Genomic DNA, 19,880 nt, shown 5'->3' with positions numbered 1-19,880 from the left:
CCACCAAAGAGGGCTAAGAGGAAGACCCCCAGAGTGGTGTCAGATGAGGAGGAAGACAAAAGCACTAAAGATGGGCTAATCTGCAAGAGAAAAAGGGCGACCGTAGCTGAGCCACTAGCAGCTGAAGGCACCAGCCCCAATTACGCCGAGAACCCCCCCAGTGCCTCCACACCCTTCGAGTCTGCAGGGGATGCTCTCCTTTCAAATGCCTCAGCTGCTGGAGCTACACAAGAACAACTTGCAAATACGCAAGCTTCCCCTCAACCTACAGCAGAGCTACCTGCCTCACCACCACGCCACGAGGCCCCCCTCGCCATCCAATCATGTGAGGGTGGTGGCGAGAATCAACCTACAGCGCCTCCTCCATCTCCGCATCATAACAGCTGAGAGCGTGGAGAAGCGCCTTTCCAAGATGGTTGGTGAGGCTCTAAGGGACTCCTTGAGAAAATATGAACTTGACAACCGCGTCCAACGGGAAGAGGCCAGCACCGCGAGGGCCCAGGTCCACGAACTTAAATGTGACATGATGATGAAAGGACTTGAGTTCTCGCGGGTGTAGAATGCCCTTAAGGACGAGCTGCGAAGTGAGCGCAACATCACGTCGACCTGCACCAAAAGCTTAATGCCAAACTTGCAGAGATTATTGAACTGGAAGGCGAGCTCGTGCCTCAGAAGGTGAAAATAGCTGAGCTGGAGGGGGCTCTTGAGGCGAACAAGGCTCAAGTGGCTAAGCTTGAGGCTAAGTCAACTGAGGTCGAGGCAGAAAGAGATCGAAAAGTTGAATAGCTGAGCAAGTCTACAGCAGAGCTTGCCCAGATGCACGAGGAGAACAGTGGGCTGAAGAAGAAGATTGAGGAACTCGATCTCAGCACCGCACATGTTCTCACTTCGGGTTTTGGTGCTGCTTTGGAGCAGATTGCCTGCGAATATCCTGACCTTGACCTGTCCAAATTCTCTGTTTATAATGAAGTGGTGGATGGCAAGATTGTGCCTTCAGCTTAACTGTTTTCATCTGCCACTTCAATCTTATCATCTTGAAAACTCTTGTATTTAACTTTTGATTTATCTGTAATAGCCTTCATTTTGTTCAAACTGTTTTGATATGTATATACATGTGGCTTTATCTTTATCTGTTGTGCGGTCATCTGATGTAAATGGCTATTTTTTGCTTTAACCCAATTAACTTAGCACAAACTGATGCTTAACTCTCTGGAAATCGACTTAACCTGAACAAACTGTTAGTTTATAGCAATAACATTTAACGCAAAATCACTTACTGGGCAGTAGGCGTAAGTCAATCTTAGTGCCTGAAATGTCACTTGCCTGATCTACCGAGTAACATGTGTATTTCTATGTTATCGCCTAAAACTTTGTTGATCTGGTTTTCGCCATGTAATATTCTTACTATCTCAATCTCAAAGCCATAGGCTTTCGGCGATACCATTTTCCCTTTAACTGAAAAGCGTTATCTGCGGAGCTACCTTATGACTTCATCTTTGCTCAACTGGAAGGAGAGCTGCCTTTCGGATCTCCCTCTACCTCCCAAAGCTTTCAACTTTTACTTTCCTTCACTCATCTGGGAAGGAGAGGTACCCTTTACGGATCTCCCTCTACCTACCCTGAGTCTTTAACCCGAGATAACTTGATCATTGTTCCCTCATCTGGGGGTGGAGCCGCCTTTCGGATCCTTCTCTACCTCCCTGAGTTTTAGAACGAAGACTTGGGTGGTGAGGTGTCCTCTGTGAACCTTCCCCAGCCATCCTTTAACTTCTTCCACCCTTCACACCGTACCCGAGCTCATTCAAGACGAGAAGGGTTTTATCTATCTTCACAACGCCCGCAAGCGTGGAAGTTTTAACTGGTCTTACTAGGTCAATATGGATGTTTCACTTAAGGGAAAAGGCGTTTTCCATCAACCTTCCTTTCCCATACTCAAGATCATTAACACCCCTGACTTTTCAGTTTTATCTTGCCTGAACTCACTCGAGGGTGAGAAAGACTTTTCCTGGTGCCTCAACTTGCCCAGGGGTTACATCTCCTCCTCCCCTGGATGCACTGAGGACTTTCAACTTGCCTCAATTTGCTTACGCCAAGAGGTCTTGCAATCTATTCTGGCCTGCACCCGCTCGAGGCGAGGAGGTCCTTTTAATCTCTTCTTGCCTACACTCACTCACGGTGAGGAGGTTTTTTTACTTTGTTCTGATGTCTCCGATCGCACGAGGGCGACGAGGACTTAAAACTTTACACTAGTGCCTCCGATCGCCAGATGGCGATGAGGACTTAAAAACTTTATACTTTAAAATTTTGTACTGAATGCATGCGATCTGAGTTTACCGTTGCCTTAAATCACGCAAGGGCGACAAGGTCTCTTTTCCGAAAACTTAAAAACGATAAGCATGCAAACTTAATGAACTTGGAAACTTTGATAAACTTTGAAACCTTCTTTGTTGGGTGGCTTCGTTAAAAACCCTCCTTAGGGAAAAAAGAGTGCCCCCTTGAAAAGCTGTTTTAACTGAAACTGCTTTAAACTATTCAAGTTAACCACCACTTACAATGTTTTAACTGTAATAAAACTTGAGATGGGTGGCGTTCCAAGTGCGGGGAATCGCCCCTCCTTCCAACGTCTCCAAGCGGTACGCACCGTTTTCGAGTGCTTCGGTTATTCTAAACGGTCCTGTCCACTTGGGCGACAATTTGTTCTCCATCTCATACTGGTGGGCCTTCCTCATCACCAGATCCCCATCTCTGAATTGCCTTGGTTTTATTCTAGAGTTGTACTTGCGTTCAACTCTTCTCTTCACTGCTTCAGCCTTCACCCGTGCTTCCTCCCTGACTTCATCCAGCAAATCCAAATTCATTCTCCTTTCTTCATTCGAGTCTTCTGCCACAAATTTCTGGAATCTCGGCGAGCTTTCCTGGATTTCAACTGGAATCATCGCATCACACCCATGCACAAAACTAAACGGGGTTTCATGGGTTCCCGATTGCTCAGTGGTATGATATGCCCACACTATACGGGGAACTTCTTCAGCCCAAGACCCCTTGGCCTTCTCCAACCTCCTCTTCAAGCCTCTCAACAAAACCCGATTGGCTGACTCCACTTGCCCATTCGTTTGTGGGTGCTTCACAGAAGCAAACACCTGCTGTATTCCAACATCCCCGCACAGCTTCTTCAACAGGTGACTTGTAAACTGAGTCCCATTATCTGATACCAAACGCTTAGGCACGCCAAACCGAAACACAATATTCTTCCACACGAAACTCTGAATCTTGTGCGCGGTGATCTGGGCTACTGGTTCTGCTTCAATCCACTTCGTGAAGTACTCGATCGCCACAACCAAGTACTTCATTTGCCTGATCGCCAATGGAAAGGGTCCCAGAATATCAATTCCCCACGTATGGAACGGCCAGGGTCTGTAAATTGACTTTAGCTCTTCTAGAGGCGCCTTGTGCCAATCGGCGTGCTGCTGGCATTGCTTGCAATACTGGGCATATTTCTTGCAATCTTCCCTCATTGTGGGCCAATAATAACCTGCACGGAGAGTTCTTGTTGCCAAAGCTCGACCCCCGATGTGACTCCCACAAATCCCCTCATGGAGCTCAGCCATAATTCTCGTGCACTTCTCTCCGTGTACACATACTAAAAGAGGATGTGTAAACCCAAACCTATACAACTCGCCATCAACGAGGGTGAACCTACTGGAGTTCTTCTTTATCTTTCTAGCTTCTGTCAGGTCCAGTGGGAGCACGCCATCCGCCATGTAGCGCTGGTATGGCGTTATCCATGTATCTGGCTCATGGATAGCACAAACTTGCATCATCTTTACCTCTCCCACTGGATGTGCTCTAACTCTCGGCGTCCTCAAAGTCTCCTGAGTCAAGGATCTATGACTCCTCGCCATCCCTTCCATCGACTTGCAAATTTGAAGAACCTGGTGATCTGCCACAAATGCTCGAGGTGTCTTCAAAGTTTCTTGTATGACGGTCCTCTGCCTGCCCCCCTTGCCCGAACTGGCGAGCTTGGCTAGCAAGTCAGCTCGGGCATTCTGCTCCCTTGGCACGTGTACCACTTCAAACAAAGCAAAAGACCCCTTTAACTCTTGCACATACTCCCGGTAAGCCGCCATTTGCGAATCTTTGGCCTGAAACTCGCCAGTTACCTGCCCAGTGACCAACAACGAATCACTGTTGGCCGCCAGCACCTTTGCTCCCATTTCCTTTGCCAACAAAATTCCGGCGATCAAAGCCTCATACTCCGCTTGATTATTGCTGGCTTTGAAGGCAAACTTCAGAGATTGTTCTATCAACACACCATTGGGCCCCTCCAAAATAACTCCAGCTCCGCTACCCTGCTGGTTAGACAACCCATCCACTGAGAGCACCCAACGAAAATCATCCCCCTCACTCTGCGCTGTTTCAGAAGAGAGCTCGACCACAAAGTCAGTGAAGATTTGCCCCTTGATCGATCCTCGGGGCTCATACTTAACATCGAATTCTGACAACTCCACCGCCCATTTTACCATCCTTCCAGCTACATCCAGTTTCTTCAAAACCTTCTGGATGGGTAAATCAGTCATTACAAACACTGTAAAACTCTGGAAGTAATGACGCAACCTCCTCTCCGAAAACACAACCGCCAGCGCTGCTTTCTCTAAGGCCTGATATCTCATTTCTGTGCCCTGCAACACCTTACTAACAAAATAAATAGGTTTCTGGACTTGATCTTGATCCTGGACGAGTACCGCACTTATCGCCTTCTCAGTTATGGCAAAATACAACCTGAGGGGCGTTCCCATTTGAGGTTTACACAGAACCGGCGGGCTCGCCAAATACTCTTTGAGCTTCACAAAAGCTTCTTCACACTCCCTCGTCCAGACAAACCTATTATTCCTCTTCAGACATTGGAAGTACGGGTGACCTTTCTCTCCACTGGCAGATACGAATCGAGACAGGGTGGCCATCCGACCTGTAAACTGTTGCACCTCCTTTACGGTGGCAGGACTCCTCATCGCCAAAATGGCGGCACACTTGTCGGGATTTTCCTCGATTCCCCTCTCAGTCAAGAGAAATCCCAGAAACTTCCCTGCCTCCACGCCGAAAATGCACTTCTCGGGATTCAATTTCAGCCTGTACTTGGCTATTATAACGAACAAATCTTCCAGATCAGTAACGTGCCTGCTCTTTTCCAGAGATGTCACGACCATATCGTCGACATATGCTTGCACATTCCTCCCAAGCATAGGCGCAAGCACCTTATCCATTAGCCTCTAGTACGTGGCTCCCGCATTCTTCAGCCCAAAGGGCATCACCTTGTAGCAATAGCACGACCTTTCCGTCATGAAAGCAGTCTTTTCCTCATCCATCGGATGCATCTTAATCTAGTTATATCCCGAGAAGGCGTCCAAGAAACTGAGCAATTTACACCCTGACGCACTATCCACCAGGGCATCTATACTTGGCAAAGGATAAGAATCCTTTGGACAGGCTTTATTTAAATCTGTAAAATCAACGCACATCCGCCATTTCCCATTGCTCTTCTTGACCAGAACGACATTGGTGAGCCATTCCAGATATTGAATCTCCCTGATATGACCTGCCGCAAGGAGTTTCTGCGTCTCGTCCCTGATCGCCTGTCTCTTTTCTTCGTTAAACTTTCTTCTTCTTTGTCGGATTGGCTTGACTTGAGGATCCATCGCTAGGCGATGACACAAGAAATCAGGGTAAATTCCCGGCATGTCTGAAGCAGACCATGCAAACGCGTCCAGATGTCTATTTATTACCTTGGCGATCTGGTCTTGTGTCTCGCCATCTAAAGTCTTCCCCAGCTTAAACGTTTTGCCGCCAATCTTCTTCTCAAGCCAATCCTCGACCGGCTGAGGCCTCTTCTCACTGGCGATCACCGCTCTCATGATTCCTGACTCCCTGGCGACTTCTGGGAAGTCCTTCTCTTCTTCAACCCGAGCGGCGTTCTCGCACCTCGCCTCAACATCCGCCATCACCACATCCCTTTCAGTGGCCACCTCAAATGTTGTGTCCACCACTCGCCGATTTTCCTGTTCAGGCCCCACACCAGGGGGCGGCGTTGTGGTTACATGGCACACCGATCTCTTATTCTTGAGGCTCTTTTTTATCATAGCACTTGACCTTCATGTGCCTTGTTGAAGGAACAACTCCTATCATGTTAAGTGTTGGCCTTCCCAACAGGATATTATATGCCGAAGGAGCGTTCACAACAAGGTACCTGATCCTCTCTGTGCGCGAGGCTACCCCATCCGTGAACGTCGTTCTTAACTCAATGTACCCCCTGACCTCCACTTGATCACCAGCAAAACCGTATAAACAGCCCCCATATGGCCTCAGCTGGTCAAGGGATAGCTGTAACTTTTCGAAAGTCAACCAAAACATAACATTTGCCGAGCTTCCTTGATCGACCAACACCCGATGAACCATCCTCCCCGTCATAACAAGCGAGATTACAATGTAATCGTTGTCATGAGGCACAACATCCCTAAGATCTTCTTTGGTGAACGTGATGTCCACATCGGGTGAGTGATCCTCAAAAGCTTCTATTGACATCACGGACCTCGCATATTTCTTCCGCTGTGATGCATTAGACCCACCACCCGAGAATCCACCAGCTATAGCGTGGACCTCGCCGTGAATGGGTACTTCATGCTGTTGTCCCTCACTGCTCGCCGGTTGTGAACCTGACGACTGCCCTGTTTGCTTCTCCAGCAAATAGTCCTTCAATAACCCACACTTGACCAACTCAGCGAGTTGGTATCCCAAAGCCAAGCACGAATTGATGGAGTGGCCAAAGCTCTTGTGGAACTCACACCACGCGTCCGGTTTTGGCCCCAACACCTTATCCGTCGTCTTCTCAGGTACTTTGAGCCTAGCATCAATGTTCGGAATGGCGATCAGATCAGCCAATCCCATCACAAACTCGTACATCGGCGGGCGATTAAACTCTCTAGGCCGCCCTGGCCCCTTCCCCTTGCTCTTCTTTGGATCATAAGGATGATGCATACTTTGATCCTTCTTCCCTGCCGCTGCCTCCATCACCCTCTGCGGCTGAATCGTCGTCTGAGCGCATGGCTTAGCTGGAGCCACATTTCCTCTCTTCTCGGAAACTTCGCTCTCAGCGGCAATGTGAGCCACAACACGTCGCCGGATTTCAGCGAACGTGGCGGGGTGGCTCCTGATCAGCGATTCACTAGACGGTCCAGGCAACACGCCCTTTTTGAAGGCATGCACAAACATATCTTCATCCTTACCTGGCAAGCGAACAATCTGAGCTCCGAATCTGTTTAAAAAATCCTTCAGAGACTCCCCTTGATACTGCCTCACATTGAACAGATCGTAAGACACCAACGACGGTGCCTTGTTTACTATGTACTGCTCGACGAACATCTTGGAGAACTGCTGGAAGGTGGTAATGTGGCCGGTAGGTAGACTGACGAACCACTCCAACGTTGTTCCACTGAGAGTACTCATGAACACCTTGCAGTAGACTGCATCTGAACCGCCTGAGAGCATCATTTGCATGTGAAACGCAGTGAGATGAGCCTCAGGATCCTCCACCCCGGTGAAGGATGCTTTCACCGCTAGCGTATTCGCAGGAATCACCGTGTCCATGATATCTTGAGAAAACGGCATTGGAAAATTACGCGGTGCAGACGGGGGTGTAGATTTGTCCCCAGTCGCACGCTTCTTCTGTCCCTGAAGGGCTTTGCGTAACTCCTCATTGACTCTATTAAGCTCTTCATTTCTAGCATGTGAGGCCACTAGTGCCTCGTGCATTTTCTCTTGTTCAGAACATGATGCAGCCACGTTCTCCTGCAATGTCCTCATCATTTCCATCACCTGCGCCATAGACACAGCGCCCTCTTCGGTTGACGCTGCGACTGAACTGGATCGCGTTGCCCTCATCCTTTGTCAATAAAATTCAGGAAATCACACCAAAATCGTAATCACAAACACTCCGAACCAGAACAAAGATTCCAAAACCTTCGAACAAACTTCAGAGAGACGATTGATCCAACAATCAATCGATAGAAACTGCAACAACTCAAAGAAACTCCAAACAAACAGTGAAACTCCAGAAAATCGATTGCGACAGCAAGCAGTCGAACAGAAATCACCAAAACTTCAATAAACTCGAACTGTGGTTGGGAATCACCTTTTACACGGCCCTACGCTGGGTGCCAGATGATCCTGCCGGTTGACCAAGCGCAAGAAGGATGCCTCGTCACGATCTTTCCTCACCAGCTTTAACACCACGTGCGCTTCAAGTCCACGCTACAGCTTGTCTCTCTGAGAACCTGAAAACACAGTATGGTGCCTCTGCGGCCGGTGGCGCTCCGACGCTCAAGTCAGTAACAGGAACACCCAAAAACTGAGAGAAAACTAAGTGCTGTAGAACCCTGCTCAAGTGTTCTCAACCAGAAAAAAGAGTCGTAATGAACGTACCTCTACAAATTCTGTTAAGTTTACCTTTTATACCTAGGTATTTTCTCTCTCCAGACAGTTACACTTTGGACGCGTGGATCGCATCCAACTCTACACGTGTCATCATCTGGACTAGAGTGACTTAAGCGCCATTTCTATGCAGCATCCAACCCTACACGTGTCATCATCTGGGCTGGGGTAATTTGAGCGTCATTTCTATGTAGCATCCTGCTATGCGGCCAAATCTCCTATTCAAGGTGTAAGCTAGCACGTAACACGCTCTGGAACGCCACCCGACAAAGCGAGTATCGGATGCAACAAAGTACATCATCTCTGTGATATCGCTTGTCGCAGGTGCCACCTTCCTCCCCGCCACGCCATGCATGTTCTAGCTGGTCTCCATCGTAACCATTTAACCAATTAAGCAACATTTCTTAGTTGGTTATGAGCACATGAAAACCACTTTCATGGAATTACAACATTCACCAACTTCATGCAAACCACATCCACGTTGAAACCAATGTAGAGACATAGTGGTAATGAAACATCAATAATCAATCTTTCTATGTAAATCACCACACTTCAGATGTCCCTCCCAACTCGTTTCTTTCTATGCAAACCAGCTCAAATCCTTCCTAACGAAATGTTATATTAACAAACATTTTCAGTCTCCAAATCTTCTTGCAATTGCAACAACTCCATCCAAACAAACCTGTAAGTGTATATTAGTTTGTTTCTTGCAAAACTAGTACCACAACAGTAACTACAACACAATTAGGCACTGACGATCGAAAATTTGCTCAAAATTAACCTTGAGACTCATTTTTGTCACTTAATCAATAATGTGATCGATCAGCTCGAGAAAGAGGTATCCAACTTGATTTTAATATTGTGCATCGAATTCAATAGTAACATGCAACATGTAACAATTAACTTAATCTAATTAGATAAAAGCACGACTGCCACATTTACTTAATAAATTAAGGTTTAATTACCTTTTTCGTCCCTATATTTATAGCCAATAGTCAATTTGGTACAGTGGTCTTTAAAAAATTCAATTTGGTCCCTAAGTTTTTTAAAATGTATTCAAAATGGTCCTTTCTGTTAAATATCACAAAACGGCGTTAAGTGGTGCTTATGTGGCAGACACGTGTAAGTTACGTGGATGGTGCAAACAGATTAGTATCATGAACAATTAAGAACTTTGATTTGGATAACACAGCAAGAAAATTCAGAGCAAGCAGAGGCCAATCTCATCAAAGACTAAATAAATGAAGGAAAACTGTGATGTTGGGCGATGTGGATGAGGACAAGCGGAAGGCCAATATAATCGCCAGTCGATAAAGCGGCGATCTCTATGTGTAGGTAGTCGGTTGTCGCCGAACGATGAAGCGGCGATCTCCGTTCGTACGTAGTTGGTGATCGCCAAAGTTGTGTATCATCGCCATCCTTGAAGAACAGAAGGTCATTGGAAGTGAGGGGCGATGTGGATGAGGACAAACGGAAGGCCAATATAATCGCCAGTCGATAAAGCGGCAATCTCTGTGTGTATGTAGTCGGTTGTCGCCAGTCGATAAAGCGGCGATCTCCGTTCGTACGTAGTCGGTGATCGCCATAGTTGTGTATCATCGCCATCCTTGAAGAACAGAAGGTCATTGGAAGTGAGGGGCGATGTGGATGAGGACAAGCGGAAGGCCAATATAATCGCCAGTCGATAAAGCGGCGATCTCTGTGTGTATGTAGTCGGTTGTCGCCGAATTTGTGAATCATCGCCGTCCTTGAAGAACATGGAAGTGAGGGGCGATGTGGATGAGGACACGTGGAAGGCCAATATGATCACCAGTCGATAAAGTATTGCGTAGTCGGTGGTCACCGAAGGTATGCATCATCACTGTGACCAACATGATCGCCGGTCGGTGAATAGGCGGTATCTGTGCGTGTGTAGTCAGGGATCGCCGAAGTTGTGCATCATTGTCGTCTTAGAAATGTAGTGGTGATCTCTGAGCGTGAGTAGAAAATAGGGTTTGGGTTGTGTAAAGGGTTGGGATACCCCTCTTGTATCCCCTTAATTTAAATTAATTCTTTGCTGATAAAAAAAAAAATAATAAATAAATAAAAATAAAGGTAAAGTATGTAAAAGTAATACAAAATATATGTAATACATTAGAACATAAAGCACAAACAGATTTTCTTCACTAATGAATCCATAAGAGCTACCACAGTTTGGTCCTATAATAATTGTTTTTCAAAATATATATGTTTAGAAATGAGTGAGTTCACCATGGGGACGCAGCTCACCATCGTAACTCACGATCGCACCACAAAATCGAATGAGGGGAGCACACCTCCGAATGGAATCGAAGCAGGGAAGCGCACCACAAAATCCAACTAGGGGAGCAATCCTAGTATCAGAAACCCTAAATCAGAAATTCGAAATCCCCAATTTGAATAACCTAAACCCTAATTCAGTATTCACCAAAGTAATGTAAGCACAATCCACGTAACTTACACGTGTCTGCCACATAAGCACCACTTAACGTCGTTTGGTGATATTTAACAAAAATGACCATTTTGAATACATTTTAAAAAACTTAGGGACCAAATTGAATTTTTTAAAAACCATTGTACCAAATTGACTATTGGCTATAAATATAGGGACGAAAAAGGTAATTAAACCATAAATTAACAATGACAACAAAAATTAAATAGTTATAAAAGTGAGTACTAAATTAACGAGAGATTAAATTGGATCAAAAAAGAATATATATGATGATTACATAAGAATCACAAATCCATATACATTTGAGCCAAACATGTGAGATTAAACTAGACGAAAAAGAAAAAGGGAAGAGAGAGAGAGATAGAGAGCTTCCGACGAAGGGAAGGGGCTAACACTATGGCGGATACTTCATTTTTTCACAAATTTTCTAGATCATTTTTTTGAAAAGGATCTTTGGAAGGTCTTCCAGAGGTGGGGACGGGTTCTGGATGTGTTTATTTCTAGTAAGCTTAATTCTAGAAATCGGAGGTTTGGCTTTGTTAGATTTCAAGGAGTGGAAGACGCATATGAGTTGGAAAAGAAGTTGGATGCTATATGGATTGGTACATGGAAATTACAGGCGAATCTACCTAACTATAGTAGGTTTGAGCGGGCTGTTAAGAAGAGAGGTGAGCAAAATTGTTTTAGTGAACGGGTGACTAAGAAAAGGGGAGAGTAACGTAGTTTTACTGGGAGGGAGCAGGTGCAACAGATGAGGAGGGTTACGCAAGTACTGGTTGGAGGAAAAAGGAGCAGGTGCAACAACAACTCACTTTTGCACAGGTAGTGTCGCAGAAGAATGCGTGTAGGTCGCAGTCGGAGGAGAGTGTGACTCGGTTTAGAGTTGAGGTGGAGCGTTCTGCTTGGCTAGACAATTGTTACGTAGGTTGTCTGTTAGAGGCATCTAATATGCAATTAGTTAAAGAAAGCTTCGTCTTGGGTGGGTTTGGTGTGGTGCGTGTAAGATATTTGGGGAAAAGTTTGTGCTATTGTCGTGTGAAGAGGAAAGGCTTATCGGAAAACTGTTAGAAGAAAACAAAGATTGGTTTGTTGGGATGTTTGCTTCGGTTGTTCCTTGGAATGGTTCTTTTACAGTACACGAGAGGTTTGTATGGGTAAGGTGTAGAGGCATCTCCTTGCACCTTTGGAGTAGACATTGCTTTGAAAGTGTTGGTGCGCTGGTCGGGAAGGTGGTAGAGGTGGATCGAGAAACTTTAGCTAGGGAAGTGTTGGAATACGTTCGTCTTCGGGTTAGCATTCCGGTAGGTGTTTTTCCTAGCATCAAGAGGGAGGTGAGTATTAACGGCATATCTTGTTCGGTGGTCTTTAAGATGGAGATGTGTATGCCGGATCATAAGCTAAGAAGTTTCTTCAGTAAGTGGGGCCACATTTCAGTACTGGAGTCTGTTGCAAGTTCGAAAGAAGATAGAGGAAAGGAGTGTTTGGACTCCGGGGGTTCACATTGCGACGACGAAAAGGGAAGTAGAGAAGGTGAGGAGCTCACGGTACACTGTCCGGCGGTGCAGGCAGAACCTAGCCTACGCGTGGCTCAACAAAATTGTGTATTGAATGTTGTGTCGGGTCTACGGGAGTAAACCAAGGATGGTAGGTTAGTAATTGAGCAAGGTGCCATACGTCATGAGCTGTGTGGTATTGTCTCTTTGGATTCGTCAAAGGTGGTTGGGAGAGTGAATATGGTTAAGCCATTTAATGTGGAGCGCTCAAATAGGGTCTTACGTAGTGGGGAGATGCATGCAGCTTGCCATTATGGTAATCATGATGGAGAAGTGAATATGGGTAACTCAGTTAACGTGGGACGAGTGGAGTTAGTAGGGAGAAGGGTGTTCTAGTGAGGGAAGTAGTTGAAGGGGTGCGGTCTCCGAGGAGGGATGGCCGGGTGGGACATGAAGGTTCATATCTATGCCGCCAACACAGGGGAGAGGGGCAAGCGGCGGTTGATGGAGATGGTGCGGCGGTGGGGGTAGGGATGGGTTGTGTAGAAAGATCACGGTTGATGGGCGGTTCGGAGAGTATTACGAGAATGGAAAAGGTAAAGGACTTGGCTTTTTTTTTTAAGGCTAATGAAGTTAATGGTACAGAGTTTAGTGGATAGAGAGGTGGAGGGCTTTAGTGAGAAAGAGACAGATTTGGCATCTTCTCCTTTTTGAAGAAAGTAATTTGGTCGAAGTTAGGGTGGTCAGCCAACTATTTGGTTCAGCAGCCGGCGTTGAGGTCAACTCCTATGCAATTGAGAATTGCAATAGAATTTATAGGATGAAAAAAAAGGAGTTTGAAGCAGTTAGAGTTTAGAAGGTTAGCAAGAAAATGGGTTTCACATGTTCTGGTCAAGAAGATACTATCATTAGTAGGCTACAGTCTTTGAAAGTTCGGGATAGTTGTAAATTGAGGAATGACAGGGGAGATCAGTGTATGGGTTGATGAAGATAATTAGTATGAATATAAGGGGGATATGAGACTCCTTAAAGAGAAATTACTTAAGAACGTTGATTGGTAATGAGCAAGCAAGAGACGAAATGTTCGGAGCTTAGTAAGGAGAGTTTTTTTTCTGTTGTGGGGTTCTAATGAAATAGAGCAAATAATAATGTCGGGGGATCATTACGATATGGAGAAAAAACTGTTTTCAGATGTCCAATTTTTTTAATGGCAGAAATTTTATTATCATTGAGAGGTTTTGGAAGGTCAGGACGGAAGTCCTTGTCACAATCGTGAATGTTTATTTTTCTGGGTCAGTACAAGAGAAGAAGGAGGTTTGGGATCACAATTGCCTAAAGCTTGGTGTGTAGTGGGAGACTTTAATTCAATCAGAATACGAGAGGGGAGGAAGACTCTGGTGTCTGTGTCCGACTATAGTAAAGAAATAGATGGTTTTAATGCTTTTATTGAGAAAACAGAATTGATAGATATCCCACTGACTAGCAGGAAATTTACGTGGTACAAACCTAATGGTTTAGTGAAGAGTAGGATTAACAGGGTTCTTGTGTCAAAGGAATGGGTCGAAGCATGGCCGCATTGTAAATAGTGTCTATTAAGTATATTTGTTTCCGATCATTGCGCAATCGTCATTAGAAATGAGTACGTTGATTGGAGCCTGAAACCGTTTAGGAGTTTGGATGTTTGGCAGAGCGATAATAGATTTAAGGTGTTTCTGAATGAAAAATGGCCCAAATATAATGTACAAGGTGGACGTATATATGTTTTCAAAGAAAATTTGAAGAAACTCAGCTGATTTAAAACTTTGAATAAGGAGATTTTTGTGGATGTGAATCAGGAGGGCGAAGGATTGGAAAAAAAGGATCAGGGAGTTGGATGCAAGAGATTATGAGCTTGATCTGAATGAGCACGAGAGAGAGGAAAGAAAATTCCTGTAAGCATATTTTAACAAAAATATTTTTAAGCAAGAGGCGGTTGTGAATCAAAAAGCGAGGCAAAAATGGTTAAAGTAAGGAGATCTTAGTACGAAGTTCTTCCACTCGGCTGTTAAATGGATGAGGGTTAAGAACGAGTTACATGAGGTGCTAGAGAATGGTCGGTGGAGTGAGAATAAGGATGAAGTTAAGGATAAGGTCAGATATTTTTTTGAAGACAGGTTTGTTGGGAATGAAGAGTTTCTGTTAAGTTAGAAAACGTTTGTTTTAACTCTATTTCCGAGGAGGATAATCAGATGCTGGTAGGAGCCTTTCCAGAAGAGGAAATTAAGGAAGCAGTGTGGAGTTGTGATAACTCGGAGAGTCCTGGTCCATATGGCTTTAATATGGGCTTTATAAAGTTTTGTTGGGATTTTATTAAAGCGGATGTTATGGCGGCGATGAAGGGTTTCGAGTCCTGCAGAAAATGGCTTCGGGGTACAAATGCATCGTTGATGAGCATATATTTATTCACACTCAATAGCTTTAATCATGGATTATTAGACTATAATAATAAATAAATCCATTGTTTTAATTTAGATTCATATAATTGGGTTTATTTGGGCCTTAACTATTATTATTGTTAACTTTGTGTTTTTAGAGTAAATTATTCGGAGGAAGCATCTACCTTTGTGAATGGGCCAAATATGCAAAAGTCCAAGTTGCTTCTTGAACCAAAACATGAAACAAATTTTGAGGAGAAAAAAGAGAAAATAAAATCTACAATATCTTAGAAACAGAATTGGAAGCAAATCTTCTACAAAATACAAGAATTCTGGGAAGTTGGAAACTTGAAAACTGTTAACAAAATATAAACTACAATATTTTCCCAAGATCCTTGGAGCAGAAAAGCCTATAAAAGGACATAAGCATGAAGGAGAAAGGGGGAGCTTCATAGGGTTTTCTTAGTTTATTTTTTTCTTTGTAATTTTTTTGTTTTGCCTCTGCATGGAAGGCTAAATCTTTTTGGTTGATTATTTTGTAATTCCCCATTGAGTTCTGAGGTTTTGTTCAATAAAAGTTTCGATTTTAATTCTTTATAACAGTTGTTTTAATAGTTTAATCTCCTAGAAAACTGGTTTTTGTGAGAGGTTGTACTTGAACGCATGATTGAGAGTCTTCCTTATCTTAAACTTTGGTTTCTTAGTTAGTTCGCATTGTTCAAATTAATTTCTTGGGCGCATGATTCAAGAGAGAGGAGGTAAGCATTCTCATGGAGTATACGCATGGAACAAAGTGAGTATTGATTAAACTAGTAGATGCATGCTTTACTGTTGAGTTTTAGTTGAATTAGATTGGGGCATGTTCAATCTAGTTTAACTCTGTTGGAGGATTGAGAAAAGATTAATCTTTAGAGAACCTGTTAAGAATTCAATGGTGGAAGAACTTGGGATCAACTGCTTTTTATTTGTTGTTTCAAATCTCTTTTATATTTCCGGCATAACTATCTTAACCCCCTTTTTATTATTATTATTGTTATTACTAACTTTTCATTGCTTGCAAATAGGTTTTGAATTCGGTTAACTGAATCACTATTGGATTCGTTGGGAGACGACTTGGGGTCATCTGACCACAATTATACTATCATATCTCTAGTGTTAGACAAGTCTACGCTAGAATCACATTTAATTTGACTGCTAAGAGATGAAGAGAAGGAAGACAATTTGTGTCATCTTCAAAGTTGATTTTGAAAAGTCATACGATTCTGTGAGATGGGAGTTCATTTATTATATGTTAGAAAGGGTTGGTTTTTGCAGCAAATGGGCTCGTTGGATAAAGGGATGTTTAGAGTCAGTCTCGGTTTCAATTCTTATAAACGGTAGCCCGACTAAGGAGTTCTTTCCAAAGAAAGGACTTCGACAAGGCGACCCATTAGCTCCTTTTCTATTTCTTATTATGACGGAAGGCTTGGCGGGAGTGTCCAAGATGGCGATTGAGAAGAAGTTGATTGATAGCTTGGAGATTGGTAGAGAGAAAGTGAAGGTAAACATGTTGCAATACGCTGCTGATACTATTTTCTTTTGTGCAGCAAATGTTAAAAGTGTTTTCGTATAAAGGTGGCCTTGAATTGTTTTGAACTCTCTTCCAGGCTTAAGGTGAACTTTATGAAGAGCAAGATAGGCGGTTTAGGGGTAGAGCAGATAATGATTCAACGGTTTGCGACAATTCTTAATTGTGAAGTGATGATAATTCCTTTTGTATATTTGGGTTTGTTAGTATGAGAGTGTCATAAGAGAATGGCGTTTTGGGCTGGGGTGGTAGATATATTGAAGAGAATATTAAGTAGGTGGAAAGGTAGATTCTTGTTTGGCAGGGAGGATTTGCTTGATTAAATCGAATCTTTCTTCTATTCCATTGTTCTATCTATCTCTATTCAAAATGCCTATTGCGGTGATAAATGAGATAGTGAGAATTCAAAGGAATTTCTTGTGATGGTGGGGTTCTGATGGTAGAAAGGTTGCTTGGGTTTCTTGGAAAAATGTGTGTAAAGCTCGTGTGGATGGTGGTCTTGACATCATTGACTTAAGGACTTTCAACTTGGCGTTACTCGACAAATGGATTTGGTGTCTGGAGTCGGATAAGGGTGGTCTGTGGAAGGAGGTAATTGATTCCAAGTACAGGGGTTGGAGAAGCCTGAGAGAGGGAAGTAAAGATAGTAAGTAATGTTTGTGGTGGAAATATTTGAGAGAGGTCTGGAGTTTGGAAGGTTGGGGTGGGAATTTCGAAAAAGCCATCAAATGAAAGGTGGGTATTGGGAAGGACGTTTTGTTTTGGGAAGATAATTGGGTGGGTAGTGGGGCGTTGAAGAGTGTTTTCCCGAGGTTGTTTTCCCTGAGTTTATCAAAAGCTTCTACGGTGGTAGAATTTGGGGCTTGGAACAGCAGAATTTGGGATTGGAATTTCGTTTGGAGAAGGAATCTTTTTGAATGGGAAAAGCATTTAGTGTGTCTACTTCTTCAGGAAGTCCAAGGTGTAAGTGTTGACTTGGAAAAGAAGGATAGATGGGTGTGGAAGGAAGGGAGGAGTTAGGGTATACAGTTAAATCTGGGTATCTCCGTCTAAAGGGGGGTAGTCAAGGGGAGAACGATACGGTGTTTAAGAAGCTATGGAAGAGTAAAGTTGCACAAGTTACCGCTTGGAGGGTGTTGGTAAATAAGTTAGTCACTAAGGCTAACTTGGAAAAGCGCGGGATCACGGTTAAAAGTTGTATGTGTAGTCTTTGTGGGGTGGTGGAGGAGACTAGTACCCATCTGTTCTTTGAGTGCAAATTTTCTTGGGTATTGTGGAACCAATGTTGTGTATGGTTGGGCGTGCAGAGTGCGTCCCATAACGATCCATTGCTAAATTTATCCTAGTTTAGGATGTGTAATGCGCCTGCTTCGATAAATGAGGTTTGGAGAGTGATTTGGATTGCAGTTGTCAACGAGATTTGGAAGCATAGAAACAATGTAATTTTTAAAGGGGGTGTAATAGATGTATTGGAAGTGTTTGCTTTGGTTCAACAAAAGGCTTGGTCTTGGATTACATCCAAGTCACATTCTGCGCATTTCTCATTCTCTGATTGGTGCCTTGATCATTTGGTTTGCATGGGGATAATTTCATGATATATTTTTTAAGCTGTATGAGTGATTTTTTTAGGTGATTTTTTTCCGAATTTAACTAAGAGAGAGAAGTTAAAGGTTGTGTTTCATGTATAAGGTTAAATTCCTAAAGTAATTCATATTTTTTATTTTTTATTACCGATAAAAAAAAAGAAATGAAAAAAGAAATAGGAAAATCCATTTCGATGATAAGTGCTACGTTACCAAGATGCAGTTGTCAATACAAAGAGTCGTATGGATGAGCTTATATAGTAGCAAGAACTAGGACTGTTATTTTATTAGTTTTGAAGACAAAACTAAATCAATAATATAAAATTTAATTATTTTTATATAAAAAAATTAAACTAAACTGTTATAATTACTTAATTATTCTTTTATGGACCAAAACTAAATTGAAAATCAACACTAATATATACTCTCTCTTTTTCTTAACAAAATAGATGCAGGAAAAAATAAATAAATAAAAAGTGATAAATAAAAAAATTATATAAGTTTTCAAAACAGTGTCTGGGATATGAATTAAACTGCATAGAAGCTAAACCAAATTAGAAAATAATTTCCAAAATTAAACTGATCCACGATGTAATTCAAAATTAATTTTATAATTTTAACAAATCAGATATTAATTTTATGATTCTAATAAATCAGATATTAAACTACTTCACTAATTTTTCAATTAAAGGTGTAGGGAAGCAAATATAAGAAGAGATATGTACGAATCTATATATGACAAACTACACATTACATCACACTGTTTGGCCATTTATTTAACTTTACTTTTCAACAGCTGACACCAACTTATACAACTCATAAATATCCACACTTCGTGTGTGTGTGTGTGTATATATATATATATATATATATATATATATTTAAAAATGTTACAAAGTAAAATCTTAATCGGTTTTTAAAATAATTTTGAATAAATAGGAGTTGAAAATTGTTTTTCTAACTTCAAAAACTTAATAATTGATCCCTAAATCTGGTTTTCACCACGATCCCTAAATGATTAGATACAAGGATAATTAGTTATCTGGTTTCAAAAAAAAAATTGCGTTAGGTGAAGTACATAATAACCATTATAATTAATTATACTCAATTATCATAATCATTAACCATAATAACTTTTCTTAAACAATTTTAAAAAGGCAAGTATTCTACTCTTTTTTTTTAATTACAAATACATTTAAAGAAATATTATTGCTCAAAATATTATTCAACAAGTTATAAGTGCTATAAATTTTATGTTATAATTCTATTACAAATGTTATAAGTTTTTATGTTATAATTCTTTTAAGGGGCATTTGTTACTCTATTGATACCTTTATTTTTTTTACAATATTCTTTGTTGTAATATGAAGTTAATTATTTCAGTGTTTTTCAAATTCTTTATTTTTTAAGGGTTTTCTTAAGAAGGATATTTCAAGTTTTTATATTAGTTTGCAAATGTCACTAAAAAAATCATTCAAAAAAATCAAGTTTACAGACAAAAAATAATTAGTTGTTATAGTGACTAAATTAGAGACTATTTTAGATACTAAAAAAATTATTGGTCTCTAAATTAGTTTGTATTATTGATAAATAGTTTCTAAATTGGTATCTAATTAGCTAACAAGGTTCTAATTACCAATTATTTAGATTCTAAATTTGGTAGAAAAACCTTGGTAGCTAAAAACTTCTCACCCAAACGCTTAAAGATTTATACTGGTACTTCTCACTCCCTGCCCTTATGAGACAAACTTTTCTATCAGTGCTAACCATTTATTCTCCTTTCTTTGTAGGGAGCATGCTATCTCAATTTAACAGGAAGGAGCTAGAGGAGATGGCCAAAAGGATGAAGGCGGCTTCTAACGCGCCTAAGGA

At 42.2% G+C, this 19,880-nt stretch overlaps 2 protein-coding genes across 2 annotated transcripts; both read right to left on the bottom strand.

Annotated features, from left to right (window-relative positions):
* Positions 1–427: 427 nt before the first annotated feature.
* On the bottom strand, positions 428–5,261 carry LOC137839232 (uncharacterized). Its single transcript, XM_068648356.1, has 2 exons — positions 3,701–5,261; positions 428–606 (listed from the first exon to the last, which is right to left on the bottom strand). Exons 1-2 carry the CDS (start codon positions 5,259–5,261, stop codon positions 428–430), a joined length of 1,740 nt encoding a protein of 579 aa, XP_068504457.1.
* An 847-nt stretch (positions 5,262–6,108) lies between these two features.
* LOC137839231 (uncharacterized) lies at positions 6,109–7,875 on the bottom strand. Its single transcript, XM_068648355.1, has one exon. The coding sequence runs from the start codon at positions 7,873–7,875 to the stop codon at positions 6,109–6,111; it is 1,767 nt and encodes a 588-aa protein (XP_068504456.1).
* Positions 7,876–19,880: the final 12,005 nt, after the last annotated feature.

The sequence above is a fragment of the Phaseolus vulgaris genome, chromosome 3 (assembly GCF_000499845.2).
Source record: "Phaseolus vulgaris cultivar G19833 chromosome 3, P. vulgaris v2.0, whole genome shotgun sequence".
Classification (NCBI taxonomy): Eukaryota; Viridiplantae; Streptophyta; class Magnoliopsida; order Fabales; family Fabaceae; genus Phaseolus; species Phaseolus vulgaris.
The sequence above is the reverse complement of the archived record's forward strand: the minus strand, read 5'-3'. Positions and strand labels throughout refer to the sequence as shown.

Excerpts from the sequence above, each read along its gene's own strand:
- LOC137839232 (XM_068648356.1), bottom strand. The coding sequence starts at position 5,261 with ATGGATAAGGTGCTTGCGCCTATGCTTGGGAGGAATGTGCAAGCATAT. Across the intron at positions 607-3,700 it reads AAAGATAAAGAAGAACTCCA|GTCGACGTGATGTTGCGCTC; the intron begins GTAGGTTCACCC and ends CTTTTGGTGCAG.
- LOC137839231 (XM_068648355.1), bottom strand. The coding sequence starts at position 7,875 with ATGGCGCAGGTGATGGAAATGATGAGGACATTGCAGGAGAACGTGGCT.